Genomic DNA, 20,040 nt, shown 5'->3' on the forward strand with positions numbered 1-20,040 from the left:
ATATGGTGTGTAGAAACTCCACCGTTGAAAATACATAAGTGAAAGGTTCAGGCATGGCCGAATGGCCAGCCCCCTAAAACGTGATCAATAGCCTCCTAAGATGAAGAATAAAACAAAACTGAGACCAAAGATGTCTAATACAATAGTAAATTAACCTATTTATACTAGACTAGCTATTAGGGTTTACATGAGTAAGTAGTTGATGCATAAATCCACTTCCGGGGCCCACTTGGTGTATGTTTGGGCTGAGCTTGGTCTATCCACGAACTGAGGCTTTTATTGAAGTTGAACTCCAAGTTATAACGTGTTTTGGGCGTTCAACTCCGGATCATGACGTGTTTCTGGCGTTTAACTCCAGACAGCAGCATGTACTTGGCGTTCAACGCCAATTTACGTCATCAATTTCCGAATAAAGTATAGACTATTATATACTGCTGGAAAGCTCTGGATGTCTACTTTCCAACGCTGTTGAGAGCGCGCCATTTGGAGTTCTGTAGCTCCAGAAAATCTATTTCGAGTGCAGGGAGGTCAGATTCCAACAGCATCAGCAGTCCTTTTGTCAGCCTTTTTCAGAGTTTTGCTCAAGTCCCTCAATTTCAGCCAGAAATTACCTGAAATCACAGAAAAACACACAAAAAAAACTAATGAAAACATCCCCTAAAAGTAGCTTGAACTTACTAAAAACTACCTAAAAACAATGTCAAAAAGCGTATAAATTATCCGCTCATCATTATTCCAGGAGATGAGTGCAGGTTTGTCGAAAATGGACTCTTTAAGGAAGGTTTGTTTAAGAGACAAGATGAAATCTCCAAGGGCACCTTCGACCTTTGCATATAAAAGCCAAAGTAAAAGGCTTGGTGACCAATACGATCTTGGTGGATGAAGGAGCTAATCAACTTGCTTCCAAAAAGTATGCTCCCATTGTTTCAAAAGATAGTTGACCATTTGATCAAAACCAACTTGACTATCCTACACTTGAAAAAATGCGCTGAGTATCGTCAGCTTTACCCACGAATTTAGCAAAGGATTTGTTTATAGGATTCGTCATGCCAAATAATTACCGGCGGATAGCCTCTTCTGACGATAAAGTCGTTGGTAATATTTGGCAGGAAAATAAGGCAAATAGACGCCAAATATAGTGTTGGATTTACCATCGAAAAAATTCGACGGTAGACACATTTAATGAAACACTGCATTTTGGTGAACTCACCGCATTACTGTTGGAGTTATCTGTTGGTAAATCCAACGCTAATCGTGCCCTAAATTCGAAATGCGAACCATCTCGCCCTTCATTTTGAAATCTACTCTCTCTATCTACCTTCTCTTCCCCGTCTCTCTCTACACCTTTCCTCTTGCTGCCATTGTGTCAACACCGCCGCCACATATGCCTCCTGTCACCGCCTCCCTCCTCTCCTTGCACTAACCCATCTCCGCGACAGAGAGTTGCTGGAGCCACGCCTTTGCCCGTGAAAAAATTGCACTCCTTATTGCCTGCTATGCCACCGGTTACCTCCTCCATTTCAAGTAAGTTGGCCTTTCTACCATTAATGTTTCTGTTTTGCTGTTTAATTGGTTTTAATATATGTTTTAAAAACAAATTGAACAATGTTCTGTCAATTTGAGGTTTAGAAATTAAATTATGTTACTGTGAAATTGGGGTTTAGAATTTGCATATTCCTTCATACATTGGATTTATATACATGTCACATCTTATTGTGCTTGATTATGTTAACTTGACTATAATTAAGAATAAATAATTGAATCTAATTCATACTTAAAGTTTTGCATATTGGTTTTGCATTGGATTTATATATGCATGTCACATCTTATTGTGCTTGATTATGTTAATTTGAATCTAATTAAGAATAAATAGTTGAATCTAATTCATACTTAAAGTTTTGTATATTACTTTTTCATTGGATTTTTATGCATATCACATCTTATTATGCTTGATATTGTTAACTTGGATCTAATTAAGAATAAATAATTCAATCTATTTCATACTTAAAGTTTTGCATATTTTTTTTGCATTGGATTTATATATATGTTGTATCTTAGTGTGCTTGACTATGTTAACTTGACTCTAATTAAGAATAAATAGTTGAATTTAATTCATACTTAAAGTTTTGTATATTAATTTTACATTAGATTTATATACATGTCACATCTTATTGTGCTTAATTATGTTAACTTGACTCTAATTAAGAATAAATAGTTGAATCTAATTCATATTTAAAGTTTTGCATTCAATTTATTTGCATGTCATATCATATTATGCTTGATTATGTTAACTTGAAAACTGATTAAGAATAAATAGTTCAATCTATTTCATACTTAAAGTTTTGCATATTATTTTTGCCTTTGATTTACATACATGTTGTATCTTATTGTGGTTGATTATGTTAACTTGACTTTAATTAAGAATAAATAGTTGAATCTAGTTCATACTTAAAGTTTTGCATATTGCTTTTACATTGAATTTTTATGCATGTCACATTTTATTGTGCTTGATTATGTTAACTTGAATCTAATTAAGAATAAATAGTTCAATCTATTTCCTACTTAAAGTTTTGCATATTGTTTTTGTATTGGATTTATATATGTGTTGTATATTATTGTGCTTGATTATGTTAACCTGACTTTAATTAAGAATAAATAGTTGAATTTAATTCATACATGAAGTTTTATATATTGCTTTTGCATTGGATTTATATGCATGTCACATTTTATTGTGCTTAATTATGTTAACTGGAATCTAATTAAGAATAAATAGTTCAATCTAATTCATACTTAAAGTTTTGCATATTGCTTTTGCATTTAATTTATACATGTCACATCTTGTTGCTTTGGATTTGAATCATGAAGGCTCCTTATTTAGTTGAGTTTAATTCTTATGAAATTAATTGAGTGTTGACTGATGTTGTGGACTGGGATTGGTTGTATTTTTGGGAACCCAATGGTAGATATATGTCTAATTTTTTGGGAGGTTATGTCCAATTTTTTGGGGAGTTTTGTTGAATGATTTGTATAGTATATATACTGATTAATGTTAATAATATATTCTCTTTGCAAACATGACGACAGATAATAGAGGTAGAACAAGTGGGTCTTGTGGTCGTGGTCGAGAGAGGGTTTCCACTGAATCCCTCGACCTCTACCCTGACTACCCCGTCGATCACTGTGACATCATAGGCGGGTCCAGGAGACCAGTAGTTCATCATAGTCCTAAACCCAAACTACGTGCCTTCCAGCAGGATGCCTCTCCACCACTACTCATAATTTGGCTAAGGATTTAGCCCGATAGCATGCAAGCATGAGTACATACTATTTTTTAATATTAAGTTTATGTGTTTCTAAGTGTTTGTTAATCTTAGGTCCAATGGCATGTAAGTGTAAGTACATTCTATTTTTTAATCTTAAGTTTATGTGTTTCTATGTATTTGTTAATCTTAGATTTTTTCTCTGATAGGTTTGCACCAAACAACAATACTTGCACACAAAAGATCTATGAGGTAATTAAGTCAATGTACGACCACTCATGGCCTAGTTACATGAAGATCTCTGTTGAGACCAAAGATCGATGGTTTCAGAAGTGGGTGGTAAGAACCTAATAATGTTGAATTAATTAATTGTGTTTGAATTGTATTTTATTTTGACTAACTAATGTTGTTGAATCACTTCGTGTAGTTAAAATTCATATGGGATACAGAACATAATCTCATGATTAGGAAGATCCACGACCACTGCGCAATTAAACAACTTCAACATATGATGAGCGATGTTCATTACCACATAACGAGCTGGATTCGTCCATCTATTAAGAAAGAACTGGAGGCTTATTTTAGAAATGATAAGGGGGTTCAAGTGTCGCCGTCTGACGAATGTTGCTAATAGGGATTCGCCAAGGTCATTAAAGTATACGGGTGGGCGATCTTCATGAAGACAAAGAGCAGACTGGTAAGTAGTATGGTAATATTTGTTAATAATTACTTGAATTAGTTGTTTGTTGATTTATTTTATTGGTTGATATGAACATGTGTAGTCTAAGTCGTTGGATCGTGAGGCAACACTAGTGGAGACCTTTAAGTATACCCATATCTTGAAGGCCAACAAGGAGAGATTTGCTGATGAGTGGTCTGCGGCCCATTATGCGAGTTTTAATTAATTCTAAGTCTGAAATTTATTTGGTTTAAAGTCAATTAACTACTATCCTAATCACAATTGTGTGCCACAGGAGGATTACACGTAGAGATTGTAGGCCACGGCCTAGCAATCTCAACCGCTTAGTAGGAATGACGAAGTTGGCTCCGAGACTTCAATGGTAGATCCTGATAGGGTTTGGCGCGAGATTGCCTCTAAACCCCCACAAGAATTTTCGCTTCGGGTTGGAGTCGTTCTTCGCCAATGGCTTACGCTCCTCCGCATGGCAGATTTCTCTGTCTCTGCCTCTGCCACCAGCCCTGCCGACTCCCATGAAGTTGTCGACTTGAGGGAGGAGGTGCAGAAGCTAACACATGAGCCTTACCAACAAACGGAGCAGTCTGAGTAGAGGTACAACGACCTTCTTGTACGCATGGGAAGAGCTGTTGCCATCAGCTCGGACTTGACGGTGAAGTTGGAGTAGCTAGACCATCTCTGAGAGTAGATAGAGGTGTACAATGAGTAGATGCACACTGGAGGCAGTGGCGCTGGAGACAACGGCACTGTTGGTACTAGAGAAAACACTACTGGTGGGGCACCGACATCAGCACCTTTTCCGCCACCTCAGCAAGGGGAAGACGACGATGACGATTACTGAGATCTATAGGGTTTAGGAATTTAACTTTTTTATGTCTACTTCATTGTATTCTACTTCAGTGTTATTTTATTATAGTCAGACTATTTATTTTTAATAAAATAATTTTTTTATTTCTGGTAATTTTGAATTTCTGTCCTAATTTTGTTAACAAGAGTTTTAATTTGACTACTAATTGTGGCTTAACTATGTTAAAAAAAACTACCATAGGATTTACTAGCAAATAAATCCAACGATAATTAGCAACTCAGTCTCAAAAAATTCATTAAAAAATCCAATGGAAAATCCGTCGGTAATGAGTGTCGGATGAAATAATTCGCCGGTAAATAGTTTTTGGCATCGTTTATACCGCCAACTTCAAAACAACGGTAAATTAATTACCAGCAAATTTATTTGATGAATCCAATGATAAATCCGATGGTACTCAGCATGACAGCATTTTTCTTGTAGTGATGGGTTTAGTGGCAAGTCGACCACAACCTTGAGGATGATCCAAATCACGGAGAAGGTGGAAAGTGTTAAATGGTCCACTATGTTTATTGTAGTACCCACCAAAATCACGTTTAACATGTTATTGGGTCGAGATTGAATCTATAGAGTATGCGCAATACGTTTATCCCTGCATTAAAAGTTGGTGCTTTGGGATGAAGATGGGAGGATTGAAGAAATAGAAGCTGACGAAAACCCTTACTATGTCGAACAAATGAATGTTAGCTTCGAGGAATATCATGCTTATATTTGACCACTAGAGATATATATGAGTAACTTTGATCCTACCCTTATCAAAGGTTGCTATGTTGGGCCCCATGACATGAAGCTGGTCCCGGAAGCCAAGGGAAGCTTGGCCAAAGTGTCCATTTAATGGACATGTCAAACCATTGGGCTTGACTCTCAGCCTATATGGCTGAGAGAAAGGAGTACACATTGGAGCGTGCACTAGATTATATATATGATCTCGATCTCTTAGGGTTTGAGAAGTCTTATTTGTTTTTGGAAGATTTGTATAACAAAAAATTGAAGTACAAGATCCACTTGAAGAAGTCAAAATTGGTGGAGAAGGACAGGTCACATATGTTAGTCAGTTGTTAAATCCTTCTCTTAAGGATAAAGTGATTGATGTGTTGGAAAAGTACCAAGACTATTTTGTGTGGGATCTGGGATGCCTAGTTTGAAGAGGACTCTTGTTGAGCATAAGCTTCCTTTTATGGCTAATGTATGACTTGTTAAACAAGCCCGTCGATGCTTTGCACCCGAAATCATGGTTAAGATTAAAGAAGAAGTCGCGAGATTAGTTAAAGCAGGGTTCATACGAACTACTAGATATGTCAATTGGATCTTTAATATTCTTGTTATTAAGGAAAATGGAAAACTAAGAGTCTGTATTAATTTAACGGGTCCGAAAAAGGCCACTCCAAACGATGAGTATCACATGCCAATAGCAGAGATGTTGATCGACTCTGCATCGCGAAGCAAACTTTTGAGATTCATGGATGAATACACTACAAGAAACACGCTGAGTATCATCGGACTTACCGTTGGATTTAGCGTCACAGAGTAGCCGCAGCTTTACCAACAGATTTACCGACAGGTTAGGCATCAAATTCATCAAGTCAAATTATTTCTGGCAGATTTACGATTTTGACGGTAAAATTGCCGGTAATAATTTGAGGGAAAACAAAAAAAAATTGGCGCGTTCTTTAGGGTCGAATTTACTGGCAAAAAAATCCAACGATAAACCCACTTAGTGAAACATTTCATTTTGGTGACCAGCAATACGTAATCGTCAAATTTTTCTAACGATAACTGTGCAGTAAATTTGAAGTGCGAATCCTCTTCCTCTCTTTCGAATTTCTCTCTCTTTCTAACCCTCTTGCATCCCACACTCTCTCTACCCCTCTCATCTCCCCAGCAGCCCCCTCCTTTCCGGGAGCCATTCCTCATCATTTTCACTGTCACTGCTGTAGCTATCGGATTTTGAATGAGTTGCTATTGCTGCTGGCACCACTGCCACCGTTGCTATTTTTGCCACCGTCTACATTGCTGCTTCTGCCGCTTCTTCTTCTCAGCTCTAGTGCTCTTGTTCAGGTAATACTTCTGGACTTAGGGTTTTCTGAAATTCTGATTTGTTGATATAATTTATAAGGTTTACTTACTATTTTAAGACTCCTGATTATTATTGATTACTTAGTTCTGAACTTGTTTTGAACTTAGAATATTCTAAAATTCTGAAATTAAGATACTGAACTTGTTTAGTTTCAATTTTAATTAGAACATGTTCTAATGTGTGTTCCTTATTTAGTTTTGAACTTAGAGTATTGAACTTGTTTTGAACTTATGATTTTCTAAAATTATGAACTTAGGGTACTGAATATTTGTAGTTTCAATTTTAATTAGAACATGTTTTGATTTCTATTCCTTATTTAATTCTGAACTTAGGGTACTGAACTTATTTTGAACTTAGAGTTTTCTAAAATTCTGAACTTATGGTATTGAACTCGTTTAGTTTCAATTTCAATTAGAATATATTCTGATTTCTGTTTCTTATTTAATTCTGAATTTAGAGTACTGAACTTATTTTTAACTTAGGATTTTCTAAAATTTTGAACTTAGGATCCTAAACTTGTTTAGTTTCAATTTTCATTAAAACATATTTTGATTATTGTTAATTTGTTCTGAACTAGTTATTATAATTTATAAGGTTGATTTGTTGATCTGAATTTTTTATTGTTGTTGATTTTAATTATTGCTTATTTGTTCTCTTTGTTTGGTTTTGATTAAAACTCCGATAATAATAAACATTAATTTTCAATATGTTTTAAGAGTGAAAATGATAGCAAATTAAAAAAAATCAAATATGAGATCATTTTAAATTACTTATGGATGACTTTTTATTTGTACACGGACAAAATTATACACGCAGTAATATATATTACTAAATGTTTGTGAAGTTGGAATGTGAACTACTTACCTCTTTTGATTTATTTTATTTCAACAGATAATGTATTTCTTTAGCTAAGTTTAACATAGTTTATTTTGATTGTGCATTTTGAATGATGTTGTGAATATGTTTAGCACATTTTTAATTGGTATGTTCTTTGCAGACATGACGACAGGTAGAGGTATTGTGGATCAACCTAGTGGTCATGATCGTGGTCGTGGTTGTGGTAGAGGGAGGGCTTCTACTAGTACCCCTAGGAATTTTGGATCATCTCCCTCTAATTCGACTACCCTGGTAACGTCACAAGTTGCAGGTGCATTGGAACATCCATTCATCATGGTACCTAACTCCAACTACGACCTGATGCAGTTTTTCAAACCGCAAACTATCGGCAATTGCACTAGATCGTATCAAGTAATACCACGGTGAGTGGGTTATCGTTCCCACAAGGATTAATAGATTAAACAAGTAATAGTTCAGTGATTATTCTAGTTAGACAAGTTGAATTGTGGATTTTGAGTCACAAATAGCATAAAAGACAATGAACTGAAAGAAGGAAAACAGTAAATGTGTGAGAAATTAATATGAGAAGAGAGTTAAGGCTTCGGAGATGTTTAGATTTTCAGATTAACAATTATTGTCATCTACCTTGATCATGCAAAGATTTAATTCATAGCAAATCGTAGGTGATTGAATTTCAATTCCTTGGCAATTCAATCTCTTTTAACCTAATTTATCGTCAATTACTTGATCCATTGATTGTGTTAAAAGATTAAGTTCGAACTCTGGTTTAAAGACCACACAATTCTTAAAAACCTAGAAATTATCCAATTATATGTCATGTATCACATTAAATCCAGATAATTGAAAAATTATGAGAAAATAGTTTCAAGCTTTAATTCTAATGATTTAACTTTTCCAAGATTTAAAGGGATTCAATTTAGATTAGGGTTATTTTCCAATATATTCTAATCCTTAGGATGAAGAACGAATCCAATTCTTGAATAGAAATCAATGCATTAATTAAAAGTAGAAGAACAATAGCATTAATCTATCAAAATAAACAGAACTCCTAATCTTAACAATAAAAGTTTAGTTGTTTATGGTGCAGAGAAAATCCTAAAAGTGTAAAAAGTGTAAACTGAGAAATGCAAAAGAAGAGAGAGAGCCGAGTAACAAATCTATTCCCTTTTTATAGTTTTAATCCTAATTGATTCAAAAATTAAAGTAAAACCTAATAGTATCTCTTCTATTTATTTGTTTGAATTTAAATATAAAGGAATCACGTTGCTGACTTCAAGGAGAACATGGGAACCACTTGTATAATAGATACTCCAAGCACATACTTGGATCTCAACTATTGATGTTCAGAGCTTTGCAACTTAAACTCTTTTTCTTTTCATCAATATTTCTCTTTTTTTCTTGCTTTTTCTTTTCTCTCTTTTCTCTTTTTTATTCTTGGAAAAGGCATGTAGCTAACCTGAAAAAATGTTAACAAAATAAACATGTTTAAGAAAGAAGATATTACATCAAAGTAAATAGCTTACCAGAGGAGAGGTAGTTGAAGCCTGAGAGACAACTGTGGATGGTGCACTTGAATTTGGAGTAGAAGAAGGATGAATGCTAGCCATCTGAGTAGCTTTAGGTGCAAGTTTTTTTTACCTATACATCCACATTGATGGGCTAATTAACTTTATCTAACAATGGGACTTGGATCTAGGTTTTGATTGCGTCGACTATAATATAGAAGAGTGAATAAACTACTACATAGTCAAAATAAAAGACATATATAAATATACACGCCTTTGAAGTAGGGAGGTTTGGGTCTTTTGCATTTTTTTAGGATCTGTGCCCATGACGATGTTGAGTAGACTATGTTTTTTTAATGATAAAGTGGTATCACTCGACTTTCCTTTTCCTTGACCACCACCTCGTTTTGATTTTACTTTTTTAGGTGATGTCTCTTCGTCTGAATCCCAATTTTCTTCGATTTTGTTGGGATCATCAGCCACTCCGTTGGTTTTGTCGGTCGAATTACTACAAAAAAAAAAAATCTGTTAATACTAGAGTAAAATATAAAGAGAATCAAACCCAAAAAACTTTGAAGTATCTGAACGATATCTAGTGATCCTAGTATTACTACTAACTACATATTAAGTGTCTCGATCATATTCGTAATCAGTCAATAATACTATTTTTTTATTTTTTTTCCATCATTACATTAAATTTATGCAAGAAAAAAAAATAATTTTATTAAAAAATTTTACAAACAAGATTTTAAAGACATTGTATTTTTTTGTTACATAGAATAAATTAAATTTATGTTGTTCAAATTGATAAAACAAAATTTTTAACAAACTAATGTAATTTTATTAATTAATAATAATTTTTAAACAAAATTTTTTTTATCACGGCAACAAAAAGTTGAACTAATATAGAATAGAAGGTTTGTCTCCAAGTCTAATTTAAATGAGACATAAATTTTGAAATTTTGTACTCTAGTTAATGTTCTTTTCTGTAATAATTCAGATGGTGAGCTCCACAATAATAATTTACTCATCAATGCGAGTGTTAAATTTTTAACACCTCAAATTTATACATATAAAAAATTTTTGGCTATCTTCACATGTATCTGCTCTTATTTTTGGAACAAATTATGAAAATTAATTAGTCTTTGATAGCAATATCGAAAGAAGGTAATCAGTGTACAGACGATATTTCCTATGTACTACTCCCCATTTTTGTGTCGAAATTATAAGAAACCATTACAAAGAAGATAATATTGAATTGTATCATGTCTTCTCACGTATAGCAAGAACATAATTTCTTAATTTCTTATCTAAAATTTTTTTGCCTCTTCAATTTAAATTTCATCGTCAATTTGTCGATGACATGAGAAAACTCCTGTCTCCTCATATAATGAAACTCGTTTCAATATTCAAATGAATGGGAACATTTTGGAATATGTTCAGACACAATATCCTTATATCTAGAAATAATCACGAGCTTTTCTTTTAATATACAAAATTGCCATAGAAAGGAGAATTTCAATACTCCTTCTATTTTTTCATTTTCACTATTTTTAGATTTTAAAATTCTTAAAAAAAATGAGAGAGAGAGAGAGAGAGAGAGAGAGAGAGAGAGAGAGAAAAATTTTATTATTTTAACTTTTTTTAATACTAAAAAAAGTTCAAACTAAACACATTTTTATGGTTTTTAACTTTTTATATCTATTGATTAAAAATTTTAAATTAATTTGCATGGACTAGAATCTTCATGAAACATGGTTAAACAATTATTGAAGAAGCAAAGTTTGAGTTGAAAATAATAATCATCTATTTACTAGAAGATGTTGGAAGCTTGAAGATTTTTTAAGAACATTTAAGACAGTAGTACAACTACAACATTCTACAACATTGAAGAAATTCAAAATCAAATTGAATTGAAATTGGAATCAAGCAAATGAGAAGATTATAGAAACTACATGAATACAAGTTGAAAGAAGATTCATGAAGTCAACTCATAAAATAGTGGTCATTACGAAATTGAGTTGTAATTCATAAATTATTATTTTAGTAGGAAGCATTGCCTATATAAAGGCTTCATATGTATGTTGTTATCTATCTCTCCATGAATCAAAATACTTAGTGTTTGTTTCAAAAATTTCTCTCATTATTATGAGTGTTAGTGAGTTTGAGAGATGAAAAATATGATTGCGTCATTTATATGAGTGAGTGATCCTAAAGCCAATTAAATGTGGGTATTCTACTTACATTTGGTATCAGAGCTGGTTAATCCAGCGCCTGGTGTTTGAAAGTTTATGAGAGAGTTCTCGCATAGTTGTTTATTCATAGAGTCGGTATGGCAAACACTTTCAATATTGTGTGGTCCGGTCCCAAGTTAGATGGAAAACTTGATTATAGTTATTGGGAGACTTTGATGTCTAGCATTTGAAGGCCCAGAACCTGTGGAATTTCATTAAACCAGGTTTGCAAGAAAGAGCAGATGCTGCCCAACAGAGGAGAGATCAATTGGCGCTATCTCAAATTCATCAAGGAGTAGATTATACAGTGTTTGACAAAATAGCAAATGCCAAAAGTGCAAAAGAAGCAAGGAACACGTTGAAGCTGTCATATAAAGGCGTAGATAAAGATCAGAAAGTAAAGTTACAGTCTTTGAAAAGAGAATATGAAAGGTACAAGATGTCTATTTCAGTAACTGTTGAGCAATATTTTACTCGTATTATAGATCTTATCAATAAAATGAGAGTCTATGGAGAAGATATGCCTGATAGCAAAATGGTGGAGAAAATTCTTCGCACCATAACGATGAAGTATGACCATGTGGTGACTACGATACTAAAGTCCCACGATATGGATACTATAATGATTGCAGAGTTGTAAGGAATCATGGAAAGTCACATCAGTAGAATACTGGAGAAGCCAGAAAAATTAACCGAGGAAGCCCTGAAAAGCTGAGTGAATTTAAGCAATGTTGCAGAATGAAGCCATACACAAGAAGGACGATGACGTGGTTTCAATCTTCAAAATAGAGGTAGAGGAAGTTTTAGAGGTAGAGGTCGTGGCAATTACAACCAAGGAAGTTATAATAATTTTACACCACCTAATCAAGGAATAGATGGAATGAATTTCAGGCCTGTCAACCGAGGAAGAGGTCGAGGCAATTTTTATTAAGAAAGAACTAAGTTCAACTACTTTCATTGTGGAAAGTATAGACACAAAGCAGCAGATTGCAGATTCAAAATGATGAATAACAATCATACACACGTTGTAGAAAAATAGCATCAAAATACTGATAACAATCCGGGTACTCAAACTTTATTTTTTACAAGTAATTCATGTGCTGAAGATAAAAATATATAGTACTTGGATAATGCTTGCAGTAATCATATGTCTGGTAGAAAGGAGTTATTTTCTTCTCTAGATGATTCAATTAAACTATTATTGAAGTTTGGTAATAGTACAAAGATCCCTATTGAAGGAAAAATGCACATACCAATTAGATTGAAGGATGGTTCTCTGAGTTATATTTCTGATATTTTCTATGCTCCTGAACTTAATTACAAAAAGTGTTCGTGATAAAACTCTAGAGGAAGCTTGGAGTGGAAAGCGGCCTTCCATCCATCATTTTAGAGTCTTTGGGTGTATTGCTTATGCCCACGTACCAGATCAATTAAGAAAAAAGTTAGATGACAAAGGAGAGAAGTGTATCTTTATTGGCTATAGCATAGACTCAAAAGCATACAAGTTGTACAATCTAGAAACAAAGAAAGTAATCATCAGCAGTGATGTGACGTTCGATGAGAAAGACATGTGGGACTGGAACACAAAGACAGAAAAGCAACTGACTATAATTCCAAATACATGTGATGAAGTAGAAGAAAGGCAACCAGACACAACCAAACAACCAGAATCATCTAAAAGATCACAAAGAAAGCGGAGACTACCTGTTAGATTAGCAGATTATGAAATTGGCAATGACAACGATCCGTCTGATGAAAAAATCATAAACATTGCTCTATTTTCAGATTGTGAGCTATTGAACTTTGAAGAAACATCTAAAAACAACAATTGGAAGAAAGCAATAGATGAAGAGATTCATGCCATTGAGAAGAATGACACATGGGAGCTGACAGATTTACCAGCAGATAAGAAGCCAATTGGAGTAAAGTGGGTTTACAAAACTAAGTACAAACCAACGGTGAAGTTGATCATTTCAAAGCAAGATTAGTTACTAAGGGATACAAACAAAAGCCAAGTATCGATTATTTTGATGTATTTGCTCCTGTTGCAAGATTAGACACTATTCGTATGATTATTTCACTCTCGGCTCAAAATAAGTGGAAGATACATCAAATGGATGTTAAGTCTGCATTTCTAAATGGCAATTTAGAAGAAGATGTGTATGTTGAGCAACCTACAGGATATGAAGTTCTTGAAAAAGAAGATAAAGTTTACAAATTGAAGAAAGCTTTGTACGGGTTAAAGCAAGCACCAAGAGCGTGGTATAAGAAGATTGATTCTTATTTCATTGAGAATATTTTCAGAAGATATCCGTTTGAGCATACTTTTTATATCAAGTTCGTTGAACCTGGAGATATCTTGATCATGTGTCTTTATGTTGATGATTTGATCTTTACTGTGAATAATTTGAAGATAATTGCATAATTCAGGGAGGCTATGATAAAACACTTTGAAATGATAGATATGGGCTTGATGTCTTACTTTCTTGGCATTGAAGTGGTTCAAAGAGATGATGGTATTTTCATTTCTCAGAAGAAATATGCAAATAATATTTTGAAAAAATTTCAAATGCAACATTCAAAGCTAGTTCCTACTCCAATCGAAGAGAAGTTCAAGTTACTAAGAGAAGATAAAGGAAGAGCAGTAAATCCTACATATTACAAAAGCTTGATTGAAAGTCTAAGGTACTTGATTGCGACTAGACCAGATATTGTGTTTGAAGTTGGTTTACTTAGCAGATTCATGGAGGAACCTTGTACCAACCATTTGCAAGCGGCAAAAAGAATTTTTCGATATATCAAAGAAACAAGAAAAAGCAATTCAGGATTTGTATTTCATCTTGGTTCTGGTGCAATTTCATGGTCTTTAAAGAAACAACCTGTAGTTGCTCTCTCTATAACAGAAGCAGAATGTATAGCAGCAGCAAGTTGTACAACGCAAGTAGTTTGGCTAAGAAGAATTCTTGAGGAATTGAACGAGAAACAAAGTACTTCAACAACAATATTTTGTGATAACAAGTCAGCTATTGCACTTTGCAAAAATTCAGTATTTCATGGAAGATCGAAGCATATTGATAGTCGGGTTCATAAAATTAGAGAATTGGTAAATAAGAAAGAAGTTGTGATCGAGTACTGTCCAACTAAAGAATAAGTTGCTGATATATTTACAAAGCCATTGAAGACCAAGTTATTTTACAAATTGAAGATGTTTGGAATGATTAATTCTGCAAGTTTGATTTAAGGGAGGCAATGTTGATTAAAAATTTTAAATCAACTTGCATGGACCAGAATATTCATGAAACATGGTTAAAGAATTGAAGAAGCAAAGTTTGAGTTGAAAACAATAATCATCTATTTACTAGAAGACGTTGGAAGCTTGAAGATTTTTGAAGAACATTCAAGAGAGTAGTACAACTACAACATTCTATAACATTGAAGAAATTCAAAATCAAATTGAATTGAAATTGGAAGTCAAGAAGATTATAGAAACTACATGAATACAAAGTGAAAGAAGATTCATGAAGCCAACTCATAAAATAGTGGTCATTACAAAATTGAATTGTGATTCATAAATTATTATTTTAGTAAGAAGCATGGCTTATATAAAGACTTCATATGTATGTTGTTATCTATCTCTCCATGAATCAAAATACTTACTGATTGTTTTAAATGATTCTCTCCTTATTATTATGAGTGTTAGTGAGTTTGAGAGATAAAAAATATGATAGCATCATTTATATGAATAAATGATTTTATGACCAATTAAGTATGGGGATTATACTAACATTATCACTCAACCCTAAACCACATTGATGCGAGTGGTGTCGCCAGTTCTGTCTCTCCGCAAAATGAATATTGTTTCATGAAAATGTGATCATTTTGCGTAGTCCTCATACAAAGTGGAGCTTTATCTGCTAAGATACTATCCTCTTGGGAAATGATAGTTGTGTAGTTACACAACTTCCATATTTGCGATAGCTAGAGATATTAAAGTTTCTTAATTATATAAATAAAAAACTTTCAAGTGATCCTAATTATAACCTTATTTGCATCAATAAATATCTATTTCTTATTTTAAAAAAAATAATACATAAGTAAAATATTTTTTAAAATATTTACTAGTCAAATTTTTTCACTAAAATTTACCAAAGCTTCACAAATATCCAAGAGATTTATCTCGCAAATTTAGTATCATTGAATATAAACTTCTATAAACTCAATTTGGCAAAATACACCAAATATCCTAATGATGGCTGAGAAAGACAACAGTGAACAAAGAACTTGACCTCAACACTAATGTACCTAACTATCTCTCGATAGTTCAGTTGGTAGTTGGTACATATTTCTCCTGGGAATCATCCTGCTGGAATTTGAATACACCAAAATATGATATTGTTGCTTCAAATTTAAGAGTACTCCATGAGCATGAGCATGAGCATGAGCATGAGCATATACAACCACACATTGTTAGAGCAAGTATTAAATATACTTTCAAAATACTCATGAACTTTTCGGTACATTATGTAGAAAGAGAGCATTGCAATTAAGAACAAAAAATGGTTACGTTTATCAATATCCAGATAGGCATATATATTAGTGCATTGCATACTCAATTCCGCTATTGAACGGCTACACTTCGGCTATTGTAGATGCCTCGCATGGTCTTTATACTTTTTTTTTTCCCACAGACAAATGACTAATCTGTTGCAAATTCGAGTTTCATAACAGGCAAATGACTAATCTGTTACAAATTCGAGTTTCATTTAAATATTTGTCCTTAACCAATAAATTGCCACATATACAAAACAGGAACCTCGACACTTGCTGCATCGTGTTTATAACTAATTTGCTTTGTCATCACTCAACTTTCTTGACATGTTCAGTGCGAATAAATTACCAATGTTGTACAAACTCCAGAGTGCAATATGGAGATTATAACATTTCTATGAAGCCTATCACAAGAGCAGTCACTAAAGATGTTAAAAAATATTTTGGATATTAAACTATTTGTGAAAGAGATGCATCCAGTGGTTGAGACAGCAAATTAATAATTCTTAGCAGACCAAAGTATTATTAATGGCAAATTGGAATCGAAACTCATATGGAGACAATTTATGCTAGCTAATTTTACTTTTATTTTAGTATGTTCAAAAAAGGTCATTTCTCTCGTAAGACAGTTTAGCCTATTTTTTTTTTTTAGTAATATTAGACATTAAAATAACTTGAGATAATTATACAGAAAAAAGGAAAGAAAAAAAAGCAGCAGATAGGTAAACCTCTAAACATTGGTTACTTTTTTTCATATTTTGATGAATTATAAATTTATTAGTTTCTTTACAACAAACTGTGGTGTGTACAAACATGGTTAATGAATTCCTTGTATCAGGAAACTCTGGAGAGGAAGTACAGGAGCTTCCCTTTCCATTTAATTTCGATCGTTGTTCTTTTTCGCTTATCATCTGTTTCGCAAAACAATGCCCATGATGAAGCAACATCAAAACTTCATTTGGATCAAAACTTCATTTGGATGTTGATGCTCCTTGCACAACATCGTAGCCGGTGCGGAACTTAAGTCCAGAACCTATATGGCCTGCCGTAGGCCATAGCCAGCTAAGGATATTTGGACCCAAAACCTGCGTTAAAATGAGATATTATGTCATTATAAAAATAATTTTCAATTATTAGGGGCAATTAATAAACTGAGCTAACTGATAAACTAACAAAAAGGAGCACATCCAAAGAAGAAAGAGAAGCAATAGATTTTGTACATTAGAAACCTGTATTAGTACTAAAATCCATGATTAACCAGGAAAATAATAGAGTAAAGAGCGAATGAGAGAGAGAATATATTAATCTTATGTAATGTGTTAAAGAGAAAATACTAGCCTCTGTTTATAATAATAGTAAAACCCTAATAATACTAATAAGAAAATAATGATAAACTTCAAAACTAGAACTAAGATCATATTTGATACTCTCTGATACGATTCAATTCTATCATGATTTCCAACAATTAGTGAACTGCTGTGACAAAGAAAAACTTTGAACCATAATGAATTACAACTACAGATATTAGAATTTTTTTTATATAGAAATATGAAATAACCAAGCTACTTAATAGTTCCCTGTAAGGCAATATAGACAGGTTCTGTTAAGAAGTAGACCGGTAATCTAAAAAAGCCTACCAAATCTTCATGACCTTCCTAAAACATTCAGTATATGTGCATTTAGCCCTAGCTAATAATGACTAGGATAATCAATGGAAAATGTTAAACCTGAATTCAATCTATAAAGTCATCCATCATGATCAAGATGAAACAAGTGGAGAAAGAAGATGACCTAATGGTTGCAAAGAGTTAAAATACTAAAATAGAATTCTTCAGCTCTTACAGAAGTCAAATTCTCATATGGGCCAAGGTCATATGGATGTTTATAGATACTTCCACCTTTCTCAGCAAGCCACAGAGCTCTCACTCCTTCATAATACTGCGAACAAGATTGCCCGTTTAATAAAAGTTAATATCAGGCTAATACAACAAATAACAATGCAGAACTGAAAACATCTAATAACCTCTATCGTAGTCTTGTTATGTAAGATGAGATAGACATGCCATACTAAAAGCACACATAATGCTATAGATAAAGGGACCAGCAAGAGGCCCGAAACAACCTGGAAAATAAAAAGGATGAATTTCATAAGAAACAAAATTGGAGTTTAGATAAGGAGTACTTTTCCATCAAAAATAGATTTATATATAAAATAACCCTTAGCAGAACTTACATATACAGTTCTGAAAGAGCCGCCACTTTTATCATCATCCTGAACGCCATCATAAGCTAGACTTCCAACAAGTAAGACCTACAAAGTTGCGAGATATGGAAAACGAAAAGATTGTCAGCCCAAGCAAAACCACCAAATCAAGCACCGCTAGGAAACTAAATCAGGCCCCATGTTACATTCATGCAAATAGAGTTTAATATAAGTCATAATCAAAATGAAAACAAACTCGTGCAGATAATGAAATATGTGACATACCAGGGAGTAGATGCATGCAATTACAGCATACAAGACAAAGATGAAGAAGACCTTATAGTTTGCATGGCCGACACAGTTATTTATCCAAATGCAATGGTGATCCTTACAACCAAGACATGAAACTTCTTGTCATTATTTAGAAAATCCGAGACAAACCTTGAATGATAATTCAAATAATGAAATCATGCATACCATTCGAAGCACACATCTTTTGCAAATCCGACAATGATGTGCACGGGGAGGCTTATAGTGTGAACATTTTTGGCAATATCGCAGATCTCCACTCTGCTTGCAGACCCAAAGCACCGTCAGACAAAAGTTCATGATGCTCAATATTAATAAACAACTTGTTTATGGAAATTATTGTAAGATCAAGAATACATTATTCCTTTCTTTCAAGAGTAAAAATTCAAATTGTTAACATCTCTAAATAATTTCATAGTCATGTTTAGACGAAAAAGATTCAATAAGGAGCACAAAAGATAATATCCTGATTTCAAGGACTCCACATGATTCTGCAGTTCATAAGCATATTGACCATCAAAAGGCAGAAAGACAGGAAACAAGGCTGGGCTAAACCAATCAAACTTATAGCCATGGTTATGAGATTGGATAGATGAGATAGCTTTTTAATTAGCAAAGCATAGTTGCAAGACGTGAAACTCCGCCTATGTTACACTTGCGGTACATAGCCGGTCCCAAGCCCGGATAAAGGAGGAGGGTTGTGTTAGGTCTTCGGCAACCAACGTAAAAATATAGCCGAACCCCCCATGACATGAATCAAAGACATTATTGCGCTAAAGCTAGGTCGTTACCCGGAAGTAACGCGCCGTATGGCTCGAGTACGGTGTCAAAGCAAGAGCCGCTGCATCGGTGCCCGGATGTAGTGTTAAATGAGCAAGGGTTCTCGCGTTTTCGTGAACGGACGAGGGTAAATAAGCTAGTTCACAAAGGAAAAGGTAAAGGTCGAAGCGACAAAAGGTTGAGATTTGGGACATGGAACATAGGCACTCTAACAGGAAAGTCCATGGAGGTGGTGGATACCATGATAAGGAGGAAGATTAACATTATGTGCCTACAAGAAACGAAATGGGTTGGTGCAAAGGCTAGGGAGTTGGATTCTTCTGGTTTCAAACTTTGGTATACAGGAAAGGTGAAGAATAGGAATGAGGTTGGAATAATTGTGGATAAGCAGTGGAAGAAGGACGTAGTTGATGTCAAGAGGGTGGGAGATCGGATCATCTCTATCAAACTTGTGGTGGAGGGAGGTGCTTTCCATGTGATTAGCGCCTATGCACCGCAAGTGGGTTCGGACGAACAACACAAGATAAGGTTTTGGGAGGATCTAGAGAGTTTAGTTCAAGGCATATCTTTGGGAGATAAGATTTTCTTAGGAGGAGATTTAAATGGCCATGTTGGGAGAGAAGTGACTGGATATGGGAGTATTCACGGAGGCCATGGTTTCGAAGTGATCAATATTGAGGGTAAAACTATTTTGGACTTTTCCT

At 34.0% G+C, this 20,040-nt stretch overlaps 1 protein-coding gene across 1 annotated transcript in view; it reads right to left on the reverse strand.

Annotated features, from left to right (window-relative positions):
• Window positions 1-16,763: 16,763 nt before the first annotated feature.
• Window positions 16,764-20,040, reverse strand: part of LOC107474879 (probable protein S-acyltransferase 16) — a 7,988-nt gene continuing 4,711 nt past the window's right edge. The window contains exons 2-7 of the mRNA XM_016094526.3: window positions 18,725-18,817; window positions 18,533-18,634; window positions 18,278-18,355; window positions 18,068-18,166; window positions 17,887-17,982; window positions 16,764-17,129 (exon numbers count right to left, since the gene is read on the reverse strand). Of these exons, the coding sequence (XP_015950012.1) occupies window positions 17,016-17,129; window positions 17,887-17,982; window positions 18,068-18,166; window positions 18,278-18,355; window positions 18,533-18,634; window positions 18,725-18,817 (582 nt within the window). The 3' untranslated portion in view covers window positions 16,764-17,015. The remainder of the gene's footprint in view (window positions 17,130-17,886; window positions 17,983-18,067; window positions 18,167-18,277; window positions 18,356-18,532; window positions 18,635-18,724; window positions 18,818-20,040) is intronic.

This window comes from Arachis duranensis, chromosome 2 (genome assembly GCF_000817695.3).
Source record: "Arachis duranensis cultivar V14167 chromosome 2, aradu.V14167.gnm2.J7QH, whole genome shotgun sequence".
NCBI classification, from domain to species: domain Eukaryota; kingdom Viridiplantae; phylum Streptophyta; class Magnoliopsida; order Fabales; family Fabaceae; genus Arachis; species Arachis duranensis.